Here is a 19,833-nt window from a genome sequence, read left to right as displayed (position 1 = left end):
CAAAAAATTAAATTCACTATTAATGTAAACAGTGTGAAAAATGCTGTCTCAAATGCAAAAAAAAATAGATTATGGAGTATATGAATTTTAGTTTAAGCAAAAATTAAGGCTGTATTTAATCACTTTTTTATGGCTTTGAAAAAGTACTGGAGATATTCTATTAAAGGGAGAAGGTAGGGCTTATCAAACTTAAATAAGACTTAATCAAAGAGAAATATAAGGATTTTTTTCTAAGGTGAAATTGTAAAGGAGATATTAGAAACTTGCTTCTGAAATGTTGAATGTTTAATGTTCAGAATGATAAATTAATTTCAGTCATGTTTCATAGTTTGAGACCAATGTATATAACAATCCCTGTACACTGTATTGATCGGGAGACCTGTGGGACTGATGCAGAAGCTCTAGGAGATCAAACTTGAGAATTAGGAGCAACTGCAGAACTGTTTGCAAGTCATCTGCTTGCACACTGTAGGGGGAAGAAAATAAGTTAGTTCTTGCTAAAAGAAGAGATAAACTTTCTTTTTATTAGTATATTCTTTCCCACGTATGCTTGCAAAAACTTGAATTCAGTGCCCAATGGCAAAATAATTCCACAGTTTGTACTAGTTATACTTAACTCATTTTCTTCTCTTGTCTGTTTGGAATCTGGACTGCACTGTTTCATCTGTGCTGCAGACAAAATGCTGCCATTAATTAGCCAGACTTATCTGATGATCTGAGGTTAGACTCATAACTTGCAAACCCATAATTTTTTCCTGTGTTTCTGTGAGTAGTTTGATCAGAGAATTTTTTTTTTTTCATTAGCTTAGTAGGTAGCTTGGGAATAAAGAACAGCAATAGAGTGAGATGTGATCTGAAATGCTTTCTGTATTTGGAATGATCTTGTGCTACTTTTTGTGAAATATTTCAGTCATAGTATTTGTTGGTTTTGGAGCTATAAAAGTCATCAATAAAATGTGATGATTTCTGGTTTTGTCATGTCTACAGAAATCTGGGCTTACCTCCAGGTATCAGTTGTGTGTTTCACAGAGTTTGATGGCTTTGTCAAATGAATATCAAATCAGTTCCATCCCAGAACATCTTTTTTATATTTAAATGTGTGGACTGATATAAACATTAACATGAGTGGTACCACTCCAAGCCTTTATAGCCAGAAGATAATGCCTGAGAAAGTGATACCAGTGCTGTATTTCCAGCTTTCCTCTGACCACCCAGCTTATTGTGCCAGATCACCTCTTCTGCCAGAGTGTCCTCAGGTAAATGGAGATAGCTTCTTGCAAGTGTCTATGTCATTTTTCTTCACTAGGAGCCAAATACTCCAGAGGATCTGTGAGAAATGATTGTTGTTTGAAGTGAAAGACTAAGGTTTACATGCTGTTGTCAACTTCTTTTGAAAGAGAAAATGAGTGAGGAGCTGGATTATTTTTCAGGGCTGGGCACGGGCAGTCTGTCTGCTTTAGTTTGTGGCCTGTATCCTTACTGTAATGAGCACTGAATTAATCAAAGCACCTGTATCCTTACCCCAAAGGCCACTGAATTAATCAAAGCCCATCTTCCCCAAGGCAGTCTGGTGTCTGTGCCCTGATCTCCCCTGGTCCAAGGTTTGTCTGCACTGCTGGGCCCGTGGCTGCCGGGCCCCACCGACCCTGTGGGCTCCTGCTCCACTCTGCTGCCAGGACAGGAAAGCCATTTCAGATTTCTCCTCCCTGCTGGTGCCAGCATTCACTCAGACCTGGCTGTTCCTGGGACTTCAGTGTCTGTGTCAGCCCAGCCTGAAATCAGGCACGAGGTCTGAGAGGCTTCCAGAGAGCAGCAGTATCAGACACTGGGCCAGCAACTCGTGTCTAAGCAGGGGTCCCGCAGTGCTTTGCGGCTCACAGTCTGTGTGCTTTGAGTTACAGTGTTTAACTTTACCACGCGGAGCATCCAAAATGCTTGAGAAATTCCACTTGAAATTCAAAACAGCTTAGGAGAATTCATTAGCTCCAATTTTTCATAGCAAGGAACAAAAGCTATTTAGCAAACAAAAGACGCAGTTTCTACTTCAGCTTTTAATTCTTGTGAGATAGAGTTCTCTTTTCTGCAGAGATGTCACAATCTGCTGGTTTAATTTAGCTGTCATACAATTATTCCAATTCTTGGCAGTTGTCAGGAGTGCAAGGAGGTACAAAACACTTTTTGTTATGCCAGCTGGAGAAAAAAGTGGGTTATTTACACATGTGCATTTCACGAATCTGGCCCTTCTGACTGAAGTAGTGTCTAGATTAGAAGATAATTCAATTGCATTTATCTACCCAAAGGACTTTTGCCAAATGTGTGCTGAGTTTCTGTGCTGGGTTCACTAATATGCAGCTGAACTGTGCCAGAAGGCTCAGCTATCATGTTCAGAGCCATTAGCAGCCAGTCCAATCAACTCCTGAAATACAAGAATCAGATTCTAACTGAAATAATGTAACTAAGACAAATCCTATCATCGGCAGGTTCAGCTGGAGCTGCATGTCTAAAATATCACAGCTACATTGGAAATGTATCCCTGTTGGAGACTACCAATGAATGTTTGTTACTTCTAAATCCTTGATTTACAGCTATTGCCAGTGGAGAGTATTTCCTCATGTTACTGACATAGGGTAGGAAATACATTGCTAAGAATTCAAGTCTTGCTTTTTCACTGGGCTTAGAAAAAAATTCTAATTATGCCCTGTAAGAACTGACGTTCTGAGACTGTCACTTAGAAACTGTAACATCAGTTATGTCCTGCCTTCTTTGCAGAAAGAAATTAAGAATGTATAAGTAAAAATGGGAAAATGAATTTTGGATTTCTGTATTATAAAAAAGCCTACAATTTTGAGTTAGATTCTACTGATTAATGTCTAGAGTCTTCTGAACCATAGGAGTTCCCTTTGAGGTGATGCATTTCCCAAAACAAAATTGTAGATATGCAGCGGGCTATACTTTTAACACAGTTACAGATACAAGACATGTATGATTCTTACTCCAGTTCTCTGGGGCTTAGTGTTGTCCTTCTCTTCATATTTAATTCCTCTCAGTCTATATTTGTGCCAGTCCTTCTCTCCTTCCTCTTCAGCATTTTCAGGGCAATGGTAAAATTACATACAACTAAACAGCAGAAAATTTACATAGACTTTAGTGGAGTTGGGAACTTAGTCAACCACTGCTACCCCTTCAACTCAAGGGAAATTTTTGTTCAAGTTAGAAGAGAGAGAGAGAGGTTTTTATAGATTATTTTAATAGGACTTAATAAAATGTATTTGAAGTATATAATTATAGGCTAGGTAAAACTAAATGGAAAGTTCATCATTCTTATCATGTACTGTCGTTGTGTATATTAATTGTGTAAGTTCTTTTAGGTTAGGTCATTTGCAGAATAATGGAATCTGCTCATTTTCAGATTATGTTGGAATGATTATTTTCTTCAACGAATGTTGTGCTGGCCTTCTGATAGCTTGTCTTGTACTTCCCCCCAGTATAGGGGGCTGTAATAGATGTCCCATAAAATGCAGGAATTGTTCAGGAGTGGTGGCATTTCTAACAGGAATTCTTTACTCGTTGCAGCCCATTCTTCAATACAAAGTAGGAATTGAAGCACCCTTGATGAAGAGCTAGGTTGTTGCATATTTAATTGTGGTGGTTATTGAGATGCAGTGCCAATATTTGCATATGTCATGAATAGCATAGACCATTAATGCCTTCACACTTCCCTGACTTTCATAAAGCCTGTCATGCTAAAGAGGCCTAGGCAGGTTTATTTTTGTGCTAGAGACCTCATAAACATAGCATTAGCCTAAAGATTAACTTCATCTCTCTTGTTTCCTCTTATTCCTTCATTTGCTTTCCTGGTAAATGTTAGTATGGCCTCCAATAAATGCTAATAGAAACTAATTATATGATCTGGGTAAGGATACTCTTTAGTGTTCCCTAATTCTCTGCTATTTAGAGCCATATCTAAACATTCAGAATTACTGCCTTGGCATAACTTACTCGCCATGGAAAGCATTGAAATCATGTAAGTGTTATTAGTTTTGTACTTAGAAATAATAATATTAAAAGTCATCAATCACACAAGAGCACCTGCATGGAAAAGGGGAAAGGCATTTTATTACAGCAATTTTAAAGAAGGGAAACAGTAGTAGGAAGAAAACTGAAAATGAAACCCATGATGCAATTCCTAAGGAGTGCTTATGCCTTGCAGTGCAAGAATTAACAAAATGCTGAAATTCGGCTTTGATGAATGTTTTTACTTGCATCATCAAATCTGCTTCATGAGTTCCCTATTTCCAAAGCTCCAGGCTGTACACAAACACAGGTTTACAGTCTTTGTGTAGCAGCTGGGTAATAGGATGCAGGACATCCCCTGCTTGAGTAACACTACTGTTTATATGGGTTTTCCAAAGGTCTGTGTTGCACACTGCTTCCATTGGGACTTAGGATGATGTGTGGGAGAGCAGCAGTGACATTGAAGCACAATAAATGCCATATGTCACATTTAGCAAATGTCAGGTCATATAGCTGTGTGTGTGTTTCGTGTGCCAAGGTCTCAGAAGTTGCAGCATGAGAATGCTGTAGTCAGAGAGAGGGTTTCTCAAATTTTGCTTCTCATCTCACCAAAAAGACAGAAGAGGAAGCCTAGACTAGCTAACGTGGTTTTGTTTCATGGGCTGTTGCTAATACCTATCAGGGAAGACTGCTAAAAAACACGGGGGAATCCTGCACCCTCTCCTGAGAGAAGCTCAAGATTTGGTAACGTGCAGATTGACTCTGCTCTTCCTTTGGAGATTTTACTGAAGCCATGGAGAGTTCAGACCTGCTGTAGTGTCTGGGCCTGAACAGACTGTACAGCTATAGGACAAATCTGGCTTTTTCTCAAAGCCTGTAATACATATTTGCAACAGTAGTTAATTGTCTGTTCTGCTTTGCTGCCCCAGCATTTTCCTTGAGCTGATGCATGCTTTTGGAGTCAAGCACAAAAAGGAAGAGGCACAACTGAGAGAAGTGGGAGCTTCTCTCTGAGGGAACTGGGGAAGAAGTAGTTCAGTGGATCCTCCGAAAAGGAAAATGACTGCTGCAGAGCATTTCTGTTTGCAGTGATTAACTGCAAAACAGTTGTGTTTAAGCAAATAAATAGTATTTTCTTCCTGCAGGTAAAAAAAAAAAAAAAAAAAATCAGGACTCTTTTAAAAGCGATAGTGGGATTTGCTGCTCTCAGAATCATTAGGAAATGCACCCAGAGGATGCCTGCTTTCTCAAAACTGAAACAACACTAAATTAGACCTAAGGCAACAGAATAGGAATCTCTTGTACTTGCCTTTTTTTTTTGACGCTGTCATGGTGGAGGGATAAAACCTGCCAAAGTGGGACCTCAGGACAAACTTGGCAAAATTGGTTTAATGAAATTCACTGTTTCAAATTTATTCCCCTTTGAAGCAGGATTTCTTTTATATGATAGCTCCCTAAGGAGAATATCTAAATAACTTACTGAGCAGGATTATGCTGTTGACCTGAAGTTCTACTGTTAATATTTTAGATAAGAAAGAAAACTGTGCAAAACTTTCCTTGGAAATAATAGTATACTTGAATTATCATTTCCTTGTAATAGTGTTGGGAATCTGGTACTTTTTGCTAGTGCCTACTGTAAAAATATTTAAGCAATTACTTGAATGCTAATGCAAGCAATAAATACTATGTGCCATATTTAATTTGCAGTGTTATGACAACTACTCAGTTCATGGATAAATGCAACAGTACCTTTACAAAGGTACTGTTACAAAATAAGCACAAAATTACAAAATAAGCACATGTCCAAGCTATTCAAAGCTGTAAGCTTTGAATAAAGATGTTTGTTGGATTTCTAAAAAGCATATTTTGAAGTTTCTTCTAGGTGAAAAATAAAAAATATTTGTAAGAATAGGGGTCTATATTATAGTGTAATTGTACAGAAAGACAGACAACCAACATTTCAGATGCTTTGCAGATGCGTATGTGAAGTCCCTAAAATTTGAATCCTTGTGCAAGAATTCTGATTCCTAGGCTTTGAAAAAGGACTGGAAATATCACAGGATCCAATTTACTCCTGGTTTCAGGATCTTAGAAGCACATGCTTCTAGGACGTATTATACTTTTGTATTGTGTTTGTTTCTGGTCCTTCCTGGATTGAGGAATAGTGGAGGTATACACAAGGGATTTTTGTCTTAAAGTTTGTATTAGAAAATACTGGTTTGCATTAGGATTAAGGAAGGTCAATAGAGCATTTCCTAGTGGAGAGTCCCACTCTCTGGTCCATGTCCTTTCTGACACAGTTAAAGTGACCAGTAATGCCTTTGAACTTCCAAAATGGTTGGCAGTTCATGAACACTTTGCCTCAGCTATGCACAGTTAGAGGATGATGCCCCATTTTTGTTACAGATCTGTACCCTTACCCTGTCTTGGTTGCCAGTGAAGAAACTAAATACAGTGCAAGAGCTAAAGATGTCAAAGCTGCAGAGACACTGGGTTTTGATTTATTCAATCTGATCCTAACTGAAGGGCAGTAAGTGAACTGCAGAGCATTTTCTAATATCCTCCATTGGCTCTGAAATAAAAGATTTGTAGGATCAGATTGTTAAAATCATTTGACTCTTGCTGATCATGACATCTTAGCCCTACTCACATTTCTTGAATTAAGATCAGGGTCCTGTGAGAGCTTTGACATGATCTCAATAGGAGTTTGAATTGAAAAATTCAGAGGCAAATAATAGCTAATTCAGTTCATGAGAAGTGTGCCAAATTTCTCCTGCACATTCTGTAACTAAGGTGTGTTCTAATAATCAGCAAATATCTGTGTCCCTGGAAAGGAGTTCTTTTCAGAGAATACACTTGAACTAATGAATATTTCATTATTTTAGAACTGCTTATTATTGAGTTTCTGGGCATTTGGCTTTTTCCTCGTTATGCAGAGGTACTTTCAAGTAGCCTAGAAGCTTTGTGCTGTGACTTAAGAGTATTTCTAGATTATGCTCCATGTGCTACTTCTTTAGTGACCTAACAAATATAATGTATTCCATCTTGCAAGATTGACAGGCATGAAGGCAGACTGTGTTTTGTGACACTGAATAGTTTTTTGGAATTTTTTTTTGTTGAGTTTTTTTTTTTTAAATGTCTGAAGCTATCTTCAAGTCCTTTTGGAGTAGAGAGTTGTACAATCTGTGTGCATTCAGAATTAGCCACTGGTTTTAGGAGTTGCACTGGTGTGTCAGCTGGTCAGCAGGCTGTAGGTACAGCTCAGAGCAAAGGCCAGCTCAGTGCATTTGTGAGACTTTTCCACTTTCTGGACTTTTCCATTTGCTGCAAGTTCCAAGTTTCTCTTCCTGTTGCATTCCTCATGGTTGGTACCATGAAGGAGATGTTACCAAAGGCTGCCTGTGGGGTTTATTCGTACAAGATGCACCACCCTGCACTGATTTTTATAATGCAGTATGTGAATATTTTAGATTTGTCTCTGAAAGCTCCATATAATGTATTTTGTGCAGGAAAGATAAACAGAAGTTGCATGTTTCTTTCACTTCTTTCATCAAAGTGGTTACTCAGAAGTAGTCTGATTATTTACTGCAGCTGTATCTGGGCACTTTCTTTAAAGGTGCTGGGAAAGTGGTGTTTCTATAGAAGCTAGTATGGCCAAGACATTCTTGCACTTGAATTCAACTTTAATTCAACAGCAACAGGATTAAATCTTTAAAGGCTTGTTAAAATAAAATACAAGGAAAATGCATCAAATGTGATATGTCAAGTAAAAATTGTGCTTATGGTGTAAAAGTAAGATAGTTGCTGCACTCTGCCTGTAAGATGCTTTGGTTTTTGATTGGCAGCTGCAAAGCAAATGCAGCCTGAGAGCCCCATCCATCTCAACACTTCTCTGTTCGAGGTGCCTTTGTTGAGGACCTTTATCAGAGAACATTTTATTATGTCTTTTCAGTCTTTGACTTGCACCTTGAGTGCATCTGCAGCTTGTCAAGGTTGCCTGGATTAAATCACCAGTGAGACATTTGCAATTGAGTTCAGCAGCCAAGCCTTGACCTGGATTCCCACTGGCCACAGTTGCAGGGCTGCAGCCTCTTCCCAGAGAGAGGAACTGCTCCCTGCTTCACTCTCCGTGGGTCAGGACCAAATGGGAGACACTTCATGTGTATGGGAAAGGACTTCAATTCTGTCTACAGCCTTAACAGGGCTTGTAAAGCAATTAAGTAGGACTTAGGACACTGTTCTCCCAGACAGAAAAGCCTTAGGACAGAAAAATATACTGTATTGCTCTGCATATTAGTGCTGTTGCCAGATTTAAGAAGTTTCATTTCATTATTGGTACTGTGCCTATTTTGGGTGAAAATGTACTGCAAATAGTGAGATACTATACCCACACCTAAAATACTTCTCTTCAGATATGGTTAGAAAAATAGGAGTCATTCAGCAAGACACTTAAAATATATATCAAACTGCTAATATGGAGAAGTTAATCAGAATTGTATCCTAAAATACTCCATATCACTTGTGCAAAACATTATTGAAGGCCACTGTAAACAACAGAGTTTTAGTTAAAAGCTGTTTCCAAGATGAAAGATAGTTTAAATGAGCTACAGCATGTATGAGGAATTCCTCATGAGGACTTAATGGTAAAGCTTCTCATAATCTTTCATGCTTTGGCTAAGAATATTAGCACCATAAAAATTCTTCAGGGGGCAGACTTGAGGTGGTGGATGCAGCGTGATCAAAACATAAAAGAGGCACATTTTCCCTTTTTATGGAGAGGCCTCTTTCAAATGTGTCATATGATGGATTTGAAATGAAAGTTTAATGTGCACTCAGTTTTTCAGACAGACATCTTTCTACAGCTTCATTATTAATAACAATTTAATCTTAGCCAGCTCTCTTTTTTTTTTTCTTGAGCTCTTGATGATTCATTTATCTTATTTGTTTAGCATCAATCTAAGAAAATATACTCAGATCATAAAGTTAAGGGAAGTGTTCCACATTAATAAACCAATGTAAAATCAGTCTCCAATGCATTTTGCAGAAGTTTTTAATCCATAGTTGTTCGAATTAAAAAGTAAGAAAGTGTAAATAGTGTATAAATAGCAAATAATGTGACTGGATTTCCTATTTAACCTGTATGCAATATTTTTGAGCTGTAATTTTCCTCTCAGCACGATATGAGGAACGATGAAGTCATTTCCATGGCTGATATTGTATAAAATATTTTTAAAGTAATGTCCACAGTATAGAGATTGTTTTGTTGACATGTCAGTAAATGAGATCTAGCAAGCAAGTGGCTGTATGGCAGATCTTGGGAAAATAAACATGTAGCATTAAGTAAAATAAAAGTTCAAAATGTGTGATTGCACTTACAGGGCCTCATCCAAAGCCATTAAATTCACTGACATTTTTGCTTTTATAAAAATATTTCATCAATATTAAGCAAATTATAAATAGTTGGGTAGTGAGCAGCAACCCCTCCAAGTCAAAAGATTTTGAATTTTCCAACCTAACAAGACAAGGGAGTGTCATTGTCCCCTTCTGACAGGACATTCTGTTCTGAATCCTGCAGCAAAGCACAAAGACCGCTTCTGTTGATTAGTTGAGTTAATTCAGATGTCTGGAATATGTACAAACAATAAAAGTTTTGTCTCTAATGTGTATTACTTTGGAATTAGAGGCATCAATTTAATTTCCCATCATTTAGGCCATGCATGTAACTTTTCCTAGTAGCATAAATAGTTGTGTATAATGTTGAGAGGATTTTAACTGAATATCACTGTTGTTGAGACAGGGTGAAAAAGAAGCAAATTGGAATAACTGGGTCCGTGAGCCTAATTTTTTTTAAGTTCAAAACTTATACCTTGAATTTGGATTTTAAAAAGTAAATTACCAAGCAAGATACAGCCATGGGTATTATTAGATTTTGTTGTCTCTTTTAAAATTTTTATTTAAAAGCAAATTCTTTTTTAATAAAATCGAAAATCTATGAGTAGAGCCTTTAGAGAAAGGGTTTTGTCATTCCTGTGTACATAAGCAATGTCTAATAGGGTTTCAGCCTCAATTTTTTTTTTTTTGTAATGCAAATGTCGTATTGCATAAATTATGCATATATGTGGCAGGAGTTTCTGACCTTAAGGACAGAAAGTTATAGTCACATAGACAAATAAAGCAAGTAGGAATGAGGAGGAACAGAGGCTCCTATGTCACCAAACCACTGACTAGCCCATAATAACAAAGGGAAGGCACTGCCCAGTGGGATACTGAATCCATATTTAATCAATCCCTGGCTAGTGTCTGATTTGCAAGTCATTTTTTTAATGCAAGAGATCCTACGGGCATTTTCAGAATGCTCAGCACTCCAAGCAGTGCTGCAGGTCAGAACTCTGCAGATGTTCTGACAAAAAAGTCTTGATCTGAAAAGGAAGTGGAGGGACCAGCCAAAGGGCTTCATGAAGAATAACAGGAACATTTGGCAACTCAGGGTACTCATGTGGCCCTACATTGTTTGGTCCTTCTACATTGGGTAATGCACTGGTTTTCTGTATCTGACTCTGTGCTTTGTTCTGCCTAAATCTCAAAATGGTCCATGCAATGGGAAGAAAGTGCAGGAAAACCACTTCCTTGGCATCCATGTGTGTTGTGTGTGCTGCTGGCTGCCTGAGAGTCATGTGGCCACCTGGGAGAAACTGCTGAAAAAGTTTTCCAAGCTGTCTTTGATTTTTCTTTCTTGTCCTACAGCATAAACATACAAAGTGTTGAGACAGTTTTCTAAGATTGGTTTGTGTTTGATTTGTTGAGTTTTTTTCCCCACAGCTACTAATATAACTCTGTTCTTCCACCAGCTTTGTTCTCTGGCATCAGGAATACCTGAGAGTGTTCTGTGCAGCTGTGGGGAACTGATTGGGCAGCAGTGTGGGAAGGTGCTTTCCTCTGATCAAACCTTGTGTTTGTGTCCCCCTCCAGCCCTGCGGAGCCGCTCGGGACGCTCCATCATCAACGGCAACTGGGCCATCGATCGCCCGGGCAGGTACGAAGGTGGTGGGACAATGTTCACTTACAGACGCCCCAATGAGATCTCCAGCACCGCAGGGGAGTCGTTTTTAGCTGATGGGCCAACAAATGAAGTCCTTGATGTCTATGTGAGTTAGTATTTAAATTATTCTTCCTTATGGAAAAGAAATTGTTCAGTTCATGGTTAACATGCAACACTAAAGTGGTATTCAGTATCAACACTTTGTTACTTTAATTCTGAAATGCTAGTTTTCGTATTTTACACTTGTTTGCTGTGGCATCCATTTTGCTCCTGATCATAGGAAATCTACATCAAGCCTTTTTCCTTTAGACTTCACTGATCCAGTAAAACCAATTGAACTTGTTCAGTAAAGTAAAAATAAGGCATACAAATGTTCAAGGCTTTTCTTTTATGAACTGGATTTTTTTCTGGATAATTTCCTTTTCAAATAAATTTGGTATAGTTTAATTTTACAGTGAAGAAGTAAATACTTAAGCCAGACAAGGCCTCTCACCATCTCAGTTACCTTTAAAAGAAACAAGTCCATAAAGCTATAGAAGGTAGGATTTGAAGCAGGCCAGTTTTAATATGAAGCTGTGATGAGAAACCATAGATAATGGCTATCTGAGAAAGGAAGACAACAGACAAATTTTGTCTAAGAGGAAGAAACATTGAGAAAGCTTTTTACTTCAGATGGGATGGGGTTTTAGTTCATCATACTGAAATAAAAAACATAACTGGAATTGATTACAACTTCTTCCGAGATAAATGGTGTGTTCTGAGATTATACACTCCCACACAGAAAAATTAATTTCTTGAAAAAACTAGATTAACTGACTACATGATTCTTTCATACGGGCTTTTCTGTCCTTGAGTACAGTATGGGGTGGAAAACTGAATGTGCTGGATAATTTAATAGAAAAATTAATAGTAACTACCCTGATTACTAAGCTGGGAAAAGTTAGATGTTTGGCAAAGTTATTCCCCATCTGCTATATGGTGTCTAATAAAGCAATGTAATAATTATACTAACACTAGTATCATTAACTTTGAAAAAGACCTCTAAGATCATCAAGTCCAACTGATCCAAACTTCTTTTCCAATTGATTGTAATGAATGACTGGGAAAAACCTGGAAAAATAAACAATTGGGCTCCTAAACTGTGCAATGCAGACTCTGTTTTTCAGATGCTTGTGTTTTTGTGAGGCTACAAGGTTTGTGAGTTGAGGCTTGGCCGTGAGTTTTTATTTTCAGCCAATTAATGCCTAGTATGCAGTGACCCAGAGAGAAATGAGTTAGGAAATAGATTAAACAGATATTTCCAAAGTATTATCATAAATAAGCCTTAAGTTTTGATGTTTGATATTGTAGTGTTTTGGTTTAGGCTTAGGGAGTGTAAGAAAGCTGCCGTGATGGGCGTAGCTTTACCAGATTTGCTCCATGGCTGCTGCTGTGGATTGCCACTTCTCATTTGACAGGACTCTCACCAGAGCTGTTTCTGGTTGATAGGAGGAATTCTACAATTCAGCATAAAATGATGGTTTAGTCTCCTTTTTAATATACTGTGGGAAGATGCTAGATGCAAGAATATCAATGCTCAGTATGACACAGCCTCTCTCCCGGGTTTGAAATGTGTAGCCAAGCAGATATAGATATCTTTTTTCAGGCTTCATTTTATAGTGCCTGAGTCATGTATTTCTCCATTCACCCATACTCATGATCTTTATATTCTGTGTAGAAAAATGAAGAGATTTGCAGATGGGAACTCCAAATGGCTCTCTGTTCTGTTTTTCTGAGATGATGCTGTCTTTCTTCCACTCTGAAATATAAAATTAAAAGCTTTCTAATTTACAGGAGATTATAAGTAACAAGAAAAAGAGATGCAAGTTCTGTCCAAGTGTGTATACATTGCTCCAAAAACTTAAGTCCACTAAGTCAAAACAAAACTGTTCTATCATTTCAGGTATTTTCCTGCAGGAAAGCTGGAACAATATACTAATTAGGGACTTCATCAGTTAAGCTCTGTCTAAAATATGCCTTTCAGCTGTTTTGAGAAATATGATGGAAAAACCATCACATGGGAGCCACTGGGAAGTTGTTCCTGGAACCATCTAAAGAACAGGGTCCTGGTTCTGTAAGGTGAAGTGTACTCTACTGCTGAAGTTAGTTCACAGTTCTTGGTTCTCTCAGGACCACGAAGAGGGTGTATTTTTTGGATAAGAAAGTTACATTGAAAGGACCCAACCTTACAAAAAAATAGTGCAGGCAGTGCATTATTAGATCGTTCAGAAAAGTGAGCGCTCTCTGAGGGACAGCGTTTAGAGGAACAGATATTACATTTGGCAAGGAAAGAGTGATTTTGACATAAGTTAAAAGAGAAGTTTGAATCCCTAGTTGGTATGAATAGATGTGAATGTAGTGAAGCCTTGAAGCATTAGTTGTTCTTTGCTGGGTCACTGGCCATTAGCAGGACATTTTACTTCTAGGTCCATGAATCCATGAGATTCACTGGTGAGAACCAAAGAACCAGAGATAGCTCTGGTGTTTACTTGTGGGTTTGTTGTTTTGGGTTTTTGTTTGTGTTCTGATTTGTTTTGGTTTGGTTTTAAAAGGTACTTTGGGTGTAGTCTGAGACTTCTATCAGACTAATCCCCACAGAGAGTTCAGGCTAAAACATAAGTGTCAGTAGTAGCAGTACTGAAGTAATCAGAGCAAAGTGCTGAAACTAGCAGCTCATGACACCCCTGCATTTGTAGTGCGGGTGTGCTCAGGCTCAGAGCAGCAGTGCAGTAGAATTCAGTTGGGAATGGAGTGTGCTGCTCACAGTTTATAAGAGCTGTCCTAAAGTCCTATCTTTCTCAGATCCTATTATGCCCAACTGCTTAAACAAGCACACACAGAGTACAGTGACTAACAGGGTCCTGCTCCTCCTGTCAGCTCACGTGGGCTTGTGCAGCAGCATTCTGAAAACCATGAGCTTCATTTTCACTTTTAAAGGAGAAAACCTTCTGGTTCCTGCCTGTGTTTCATAAAGAACACATTCATGGAATTGTGGTTTGCTGTAAGGCATCTTTGTTCAGTTGAAGATGAATGTGGAAGGATGCAGGAGGGCTGTGGGCAATCTCAGCTGCTGCAGCAGGTCCATGGGCCTTTGGGATCTGCTCCCTGATCTTTGCTGAGCAGTGCTCCTGGGGAGGGCAGCAGGATGACCCTAGTTTGAGCTAGTGGGTTGTTTGGGCTCCATGGGCTGCTGGGGGAGCTGCAGGGGCTGGAAGGAGCAGCTGGGTTGTGATGGGCACAGAGTAATGCGTGTGTGCCGTCCGCAGGTGCTGTCCTTCAGCCACTGGGGAACTTTAAAAACTCTGTAGGCTGTGTGTATAGGGTTGGGGGTTGTGGTGTTTTGTTTTTTCTGCTTTGTTTCTTCTTTGCTTTTGTTTCCTCAGGCGTCTGTCAAGTTCCTGCTATCTGAGAATGTTTTGATGACCTTAGGACCATCTCTTCTGCTGCTGAGGCCTGGTGTGAGCCTCTGCTGCTCCCATTGCTGAGGGGGAGGCCGTGGCTGGCACAGCCCACGGCACACCTTGGCCCCAAGCATGGCAGTCTTAGGTTTTTCAGAGAGGATTTAGGCAATTTCTCTGCCATCAAATCTAGCTCAATTTGCAAACATGGGAACTTGTATTTTTTTCTTTGCAAGCAGTAACTTGTATTTTCTTCTTTTTGCATTTTTTTGGAGAAAGTCATTAACCATTGCTTCTATCCCAGCCAGTGATAAATAATGTTATGTAGCTGATCAGTTCAAGTTGATATTTAGGTCTTAGTAACATAAAAAGTGGAAGAACTCAATATATGGCTGGTTTTCTTTTTAGATGATTCATCAGCAGCCTAACCCGGGTATACATTATGAATATATCATTCCAGGAGACAATGTCATTAGTCCTCAGTTGCTTGCTCACAGGAGGCCAGGTAAAATGCCACCATTTCCTTTTATCAAACACTTTTTGTTACTTAATAAGCTAATGGAGAAATTCATACCAATGAGTTAGTGTAAATGCTGTCATTGATGTGGGAGAGGCCCAGAATTTCACCCGACGTGTTGAATGAGAACTCACCATAGATTTGGTAAAACTTCAGTGAATTAAAACTGGCAGGGTTTATTACACTTTAGCTGGGAAGATTACTACTTTGAGTAGGAGTGTTGTAACCATGTCTCAGAAATGAAATAGAACATGATCTTTCTTTTCAGAGTGTTTTTCTTTCTGAGATAATTTAAAACAACCCTCTACAGTTCCCCTTTCCTCTTGCAACTGGAGAGGATCAAACAGAACAGTGTTTTCTTCCCAAGCAAGAATCTGGGCAGCTCCTGCCTGAGCTGTGGGTATGTGCTGTGTGTACACCTAGGAAGTTCTGAAGGACAGGAGAAATTTTGCTAGTGAATTTGGTCCTTGCTTTAACAAGGACTTGCTTTTTCGTGACTTGCTTTGACAGATTTCTGAGTGTTTGGTATGTTCATAATGAGGAGCAGCTGTGCTGTGACATGGGGAGGCACAGAATGCAGAGCAAGGAACAGAACAAAAATGCTTTGGGAAATTTTGACACTGGGTGCGTTAACTCTATGTTGTCTTTGGAGATTCTTCAGTTTTTAGTTTTTAATGTACTTGCTGGCTAAGACTTGGTTATCTTAGTTTAAAACAACACAATCTTTGCAGGTCACTATTAGGCAGTCTCTCCATAGCAGAATAAAGCTGCTTCCAAGTTTAGTGATACTCCAGTTCTAATTATTAGAGAATCATAACATAGACTATTAGGCTCATTATTTTATTTTTGTATTATTGTCCATCATCAGGGGAGCCATTGAATGGTCAGTTAGGAATGCCAGAAAGTTCAAGTCGTGAGGATGAGGATTTGCAAAGAGAGACAGACATTCTCACTGGACAGTCAGCTGGGACTTTTCCAGTTATTCAGCCAGGAAGATTTCCTTCTCATCAGCCAGAAAACCAGGTGCCTGCTATGCAACCACCAAGACAAAACCGAGAACACAACTGGAAACAGGTCGGAAAAACTGAGTGCACTACTACATGTGGAAAAGGTAAGTGCTTCTGTATGCACAAAACCTTGTTAGACCTGCTGTTTTCTGTTCTCTTACAACCAAAAATCACGTCACTACTATTACCTGTACTTATATTTAAATCAGTAAAACCAGCAAAATTAGAAATAGAAAGCATGGAAATTATAAGGAAAGATATGGCATTTGCCTCTGAAAGAAAATATTTCAGCATTTATGGCAAGCTGCTCTCTCCCATGCCCTTGATACACAGCTACTTTCCTCAACATCCTTTGGCGTTCTTTACCATTCCTTTTGCCTCTCCAGCTTTGTCAGATACATCCACCGTGCTTTTTGTACCTTTGTCAACAGTTTTCTGATCTTCATGGGAAGGTTTCACAGGCATTTCATCAGACATATCTTTGTCTCATTGGATGTTGCTGGAGCAGCACTGGTGTGACTACAGAAATCTGAGGTTTTAACAGGGAAGAAGTGGGAAGGGAAAGGGATGGAAAGGGCCTGATGAGCTTTTGGGAAGTGGTGCATACACTGCTTGCATATACTGCAAAGATTAAGCTTTGCTGCCAGACATTCACAGTGGCCACAGATTCAATAATGCGGAACACAAGCAATTACTTGGAAGAATAAGTTTTTGTGATGGTAAAAGTGAAATCTTTTGTCCTATGCATAGCCACCCACCACCATACCCATAAAACTGCAGAGGTTTAAAATAAACGTGTACCAGTGTGGGAGCTCAGCTGACTGTCACCAGTTCATATACATGTAGAACATTTGCTTCTTAATTAGTTTGAGAGGACAATTTGTAAATTTGGTCCAAGGCCAGATGGGTGTGCATGTTATAGCTACAGACAGCTGAAAAAATCCAGCAATATTGATAGCAATCAAAATTGCTTCTCAGTTAAAAAAAAAAAAAAAGAAAACTCCTTGGAGAAATTACTGCAAAAGTACAAAAGTACTAGAGCTAAAATACTGCCAGTAAAATTCAGACTTCCTTAAGTCAGCCCTTTCGTGGAGAAAAATATTTTAGTTGGCATTTAAGCACACTGTGCTTTTACTACAAGTCATGTAGGCAGAATCCATAATTGGGTCTGATTATTGGCTAGCAGCAATCAGTCTGTATCAACTACCGAGTGACTGAATTCCCATATTCAAGGAGAATTTAATATCCAAATCAGGTAATTTATGGTACAGCTGCAGGAACACATCAGGGTAAATGTATTCTTCCTTTCCGCCATAGAAATCTTGGCTGTGTATGCCGTGGCCTTTATCAACATTGGCACACGGTTCTTGTCCTTTCTGCAGAGATCTGATTCCTCTTGGTAGTGGTATTAATGACATCTGAGTCAAAATGAAGATAGCAAAACCGTAGGACTTAAGAAAAAAAATTAAAATTAAAAAATTCATTTCAGCCTCCTATTTACTCCATGAAATTTAGCAACAGAACTGCCAGAAATTAGTGTCTCTTTTCGCATTATATGAAGAATGTGTGCATGTTCTGATTAAATTCAAAAGAAACTGGATCTTGAGAGGTGGATCCTGAGACTATTGAGACTGTATGAACATTTCTTGTGATCTTGCTGTGAGATGCCCCTGACTCTCTGATGGCCCTAAGGCATTTCAAGCCAAACTAGGTTATACAGGCTGACATAGAAAGGAGTGGAAAAATCAAGAAAAAAAATCAGTACCATTTAAGGCTTTGTTTCCATTTTGAATCATTCAGTATAGGACACTTTTGGCTTTTTTCTTTCCTCTGTGTTTTTCATTTTCTTCTACTTTATTTCTTCATGCAGAAATATAGATTATGATTTTAAATTATTTTTTTAAGATCCACCAAAGTTAAATGACCTTAGGAAATTCCAAGTTGCAAGAAGAAAAGATAAGTTATTTTTGTGCTACCTGAAGAAAGGGGAGGCTAAATTAACAATTTTGATGAAAACTGTAGAGATTTCAAAGCATGTTTGTAAAACTTTGGCTTAGAAAAAGACTGTTATCTTTTTTTTACAAAGTGAAAATGCTTCCCATGAGAACTGCCACGATCTCTTGTCCTAGATTTCCATTTAAGATGACTGAGCAAATAGATCTGCTGGAATTTGGACAGTGTGGAAGCTGCTACCGCATCCTGTCAGCTCTTACATTTGGAAATTTTGGATAAAACCTTTGTCTCTATTTCCTGTTGTCAATTCACGCTTTTCCTTTCTGCATCAATGTTGGATGCTGCTGTTATTGCTGCAGAGTGTTTTGCAATTCTTTACCAAATTGTCTGTTTAATTTCAGGATCACAGTACCCAATTTTCCACTGCGTCAACAGAATCACTCACGAGGAGGTGCCCGAGGGTTACTGTGACAGCAGCACCAAACCCATTCCAGAGGAGGAGGCCTGCAACCTCTTCCCATGCCCTGCCTTGTAAGATGCTATAACTTAAATTAAGTGAAATAAGCCAATATCATTGGGATCTTGCACATCCAGGAGGCTATTCTAAGTAGGAAAGTAGTTTGAGCTTCTAAATACAGTGTGCTTGCGTTGTAAATTGTAGTGGAATTTTTTTCCATAGATGTTGGTGGCCTTCTTCCCCTTCACAGAGGGCAATAGCATGCAGAGTAGACAAAAGGGAGCCTGGAAACAAGTAGGTGTAGCAGTTTCTCAAAATGTGTGTGTTTGTTCAGGCAGACACTCTCTATGTGGTCTGGGTACACTTTTTTCAAGTGAGAGATTTCTGCATATGCCTGTGTATAGAAGAGGCTCTGCAGGTTCTGTCACTCCACGTGAGATCAGCATGCTATAGTGGCCATACTTTCATTATTTAAGGATGAGATAGTGCTCACAACAGCCCCCTTGTACATTCACCTCTCTCCCCTGAACTGAGCAGCTCTTTGGCTCCAAGGCTGGGTTCTGAAGTGGTGGTCCTTGTTTCCAGCACATTGATACAGCCAGCTCAGGTGTGGTTTCCTTCTGAATTATACTTGCTATTGAGAGACTGTGAATTGCTATTGGCTGAGCAACTTGTTTGAAACACTCAAAAATTAAAAATATAAAGAAAAATTTAAAAAACAACCAAAAGGACAGTTCATCCAGGGTGTATCCCAAGAAGAGAAAAGGGTTAAACGCAGTTGCCATTAGAAACTTTCTTTTAGGTCAGTTTTCCATCTCTCTTATGATTATACTCTTCAGTTCTCTTCTGAGCAGCAAGTGGTCATTCTTATCCCATGGAAGTTTCTAATGATGTAAGTGCCCTACAGGCTCAGAGATGTCTCTGATGAGCAATTTCCTAGTGTATATTAGATACTCAAGAGCTTTTGAAGTAATTTACCTGGAGATGGCTTCTCTCACCAAAAGCATTTTCCTCACCTTTTTCATTCTAACAACTCATAGTCATTCAGGATAATATCAAGAGTATAAACAAAGAAATGTAAATATTTAAATGCAGAGATTTTGCTTGCTGTCCACAAGAGTTCTGAAATAAAATGTGTAAACAGTTTAGATACTTCCTTTAGGTGTGTGCCTGTCTTCATGGTTGTAAAGATATTTATACAAAGGTGACTAAATAAATACAGTGAAATTTTAGAATGAGAATAATCTATTTAGAGATTTTTTTTCAGTCTCTAAAGTTAACTCTATTTGTTCATTGCTTATCATTTATTATTTCAGTTTTACTGATGAATTAATGCCTGGATTTCATTATTTTTGTGTTGTTGTCTTTTTTAGAGCCCTTGCTGCAGAAAAATTTTATGCAGCACACCT

At 38.7% G+C, this 19,833-nt stretch overlaps 1 protein-coding gene across 3 annotated transcripts in view; it reads left to right on the top strand.

The window, feature by feature from the left end:
• The window catches only part of THSD4 (thrombospondin type 1 domain containing 4), a 242,744-nt gene that overhangs the window by 204,773 nt on the left and 18,138 nt on the right, over positions 1-19,833 (top strand). For all 3 annotated transcript variants that reach the window (XR_011003831.1, XM_068204088.1, XM_068204089.1), the window contains 4 exons: positions 10,984-11,159; positions 14,899-14,995; positions 15,876-16,118; positions 18,369-18,498. Coding sequence is in view for 2 of the 3 variants with exons in the window: in XM_068204088.1 (XP_068060189.1) it covers positions 10,984-11,159; positions 14,899-14,995; positions 15,876-16,118; positions 18,369-18,498 (646 nt within the window). In the remaining variant the exon portion in view is untranslated. The remainder of the gene's footprint in view (positions 1-10,983; positions 11,160-14,898; positions 14,996-15,875; positions 16,119-18,368; positions 18,499-19,833) is intronic.

Source organism: Anomalospiza imberbis, chromosome 13 (assembly GCF_031753505.1).
Source record: "Anomalospiza imberbis isolate Cuckoo-Finch-1a 21T00152 chromosome 13, ASM3175350v1, whole genome shotgun sequence".
Classification (NCBI taxonomy): domain Eukaryota; kingdom Metazoa; phylum Chordata; class Aves; order Passeriformes; family Viduidae; genus Anomalospiza; species Anomalospiza imberbis.
This window is presented reverse-complemented; position numbering and strand designations above follow the sequence as displayed.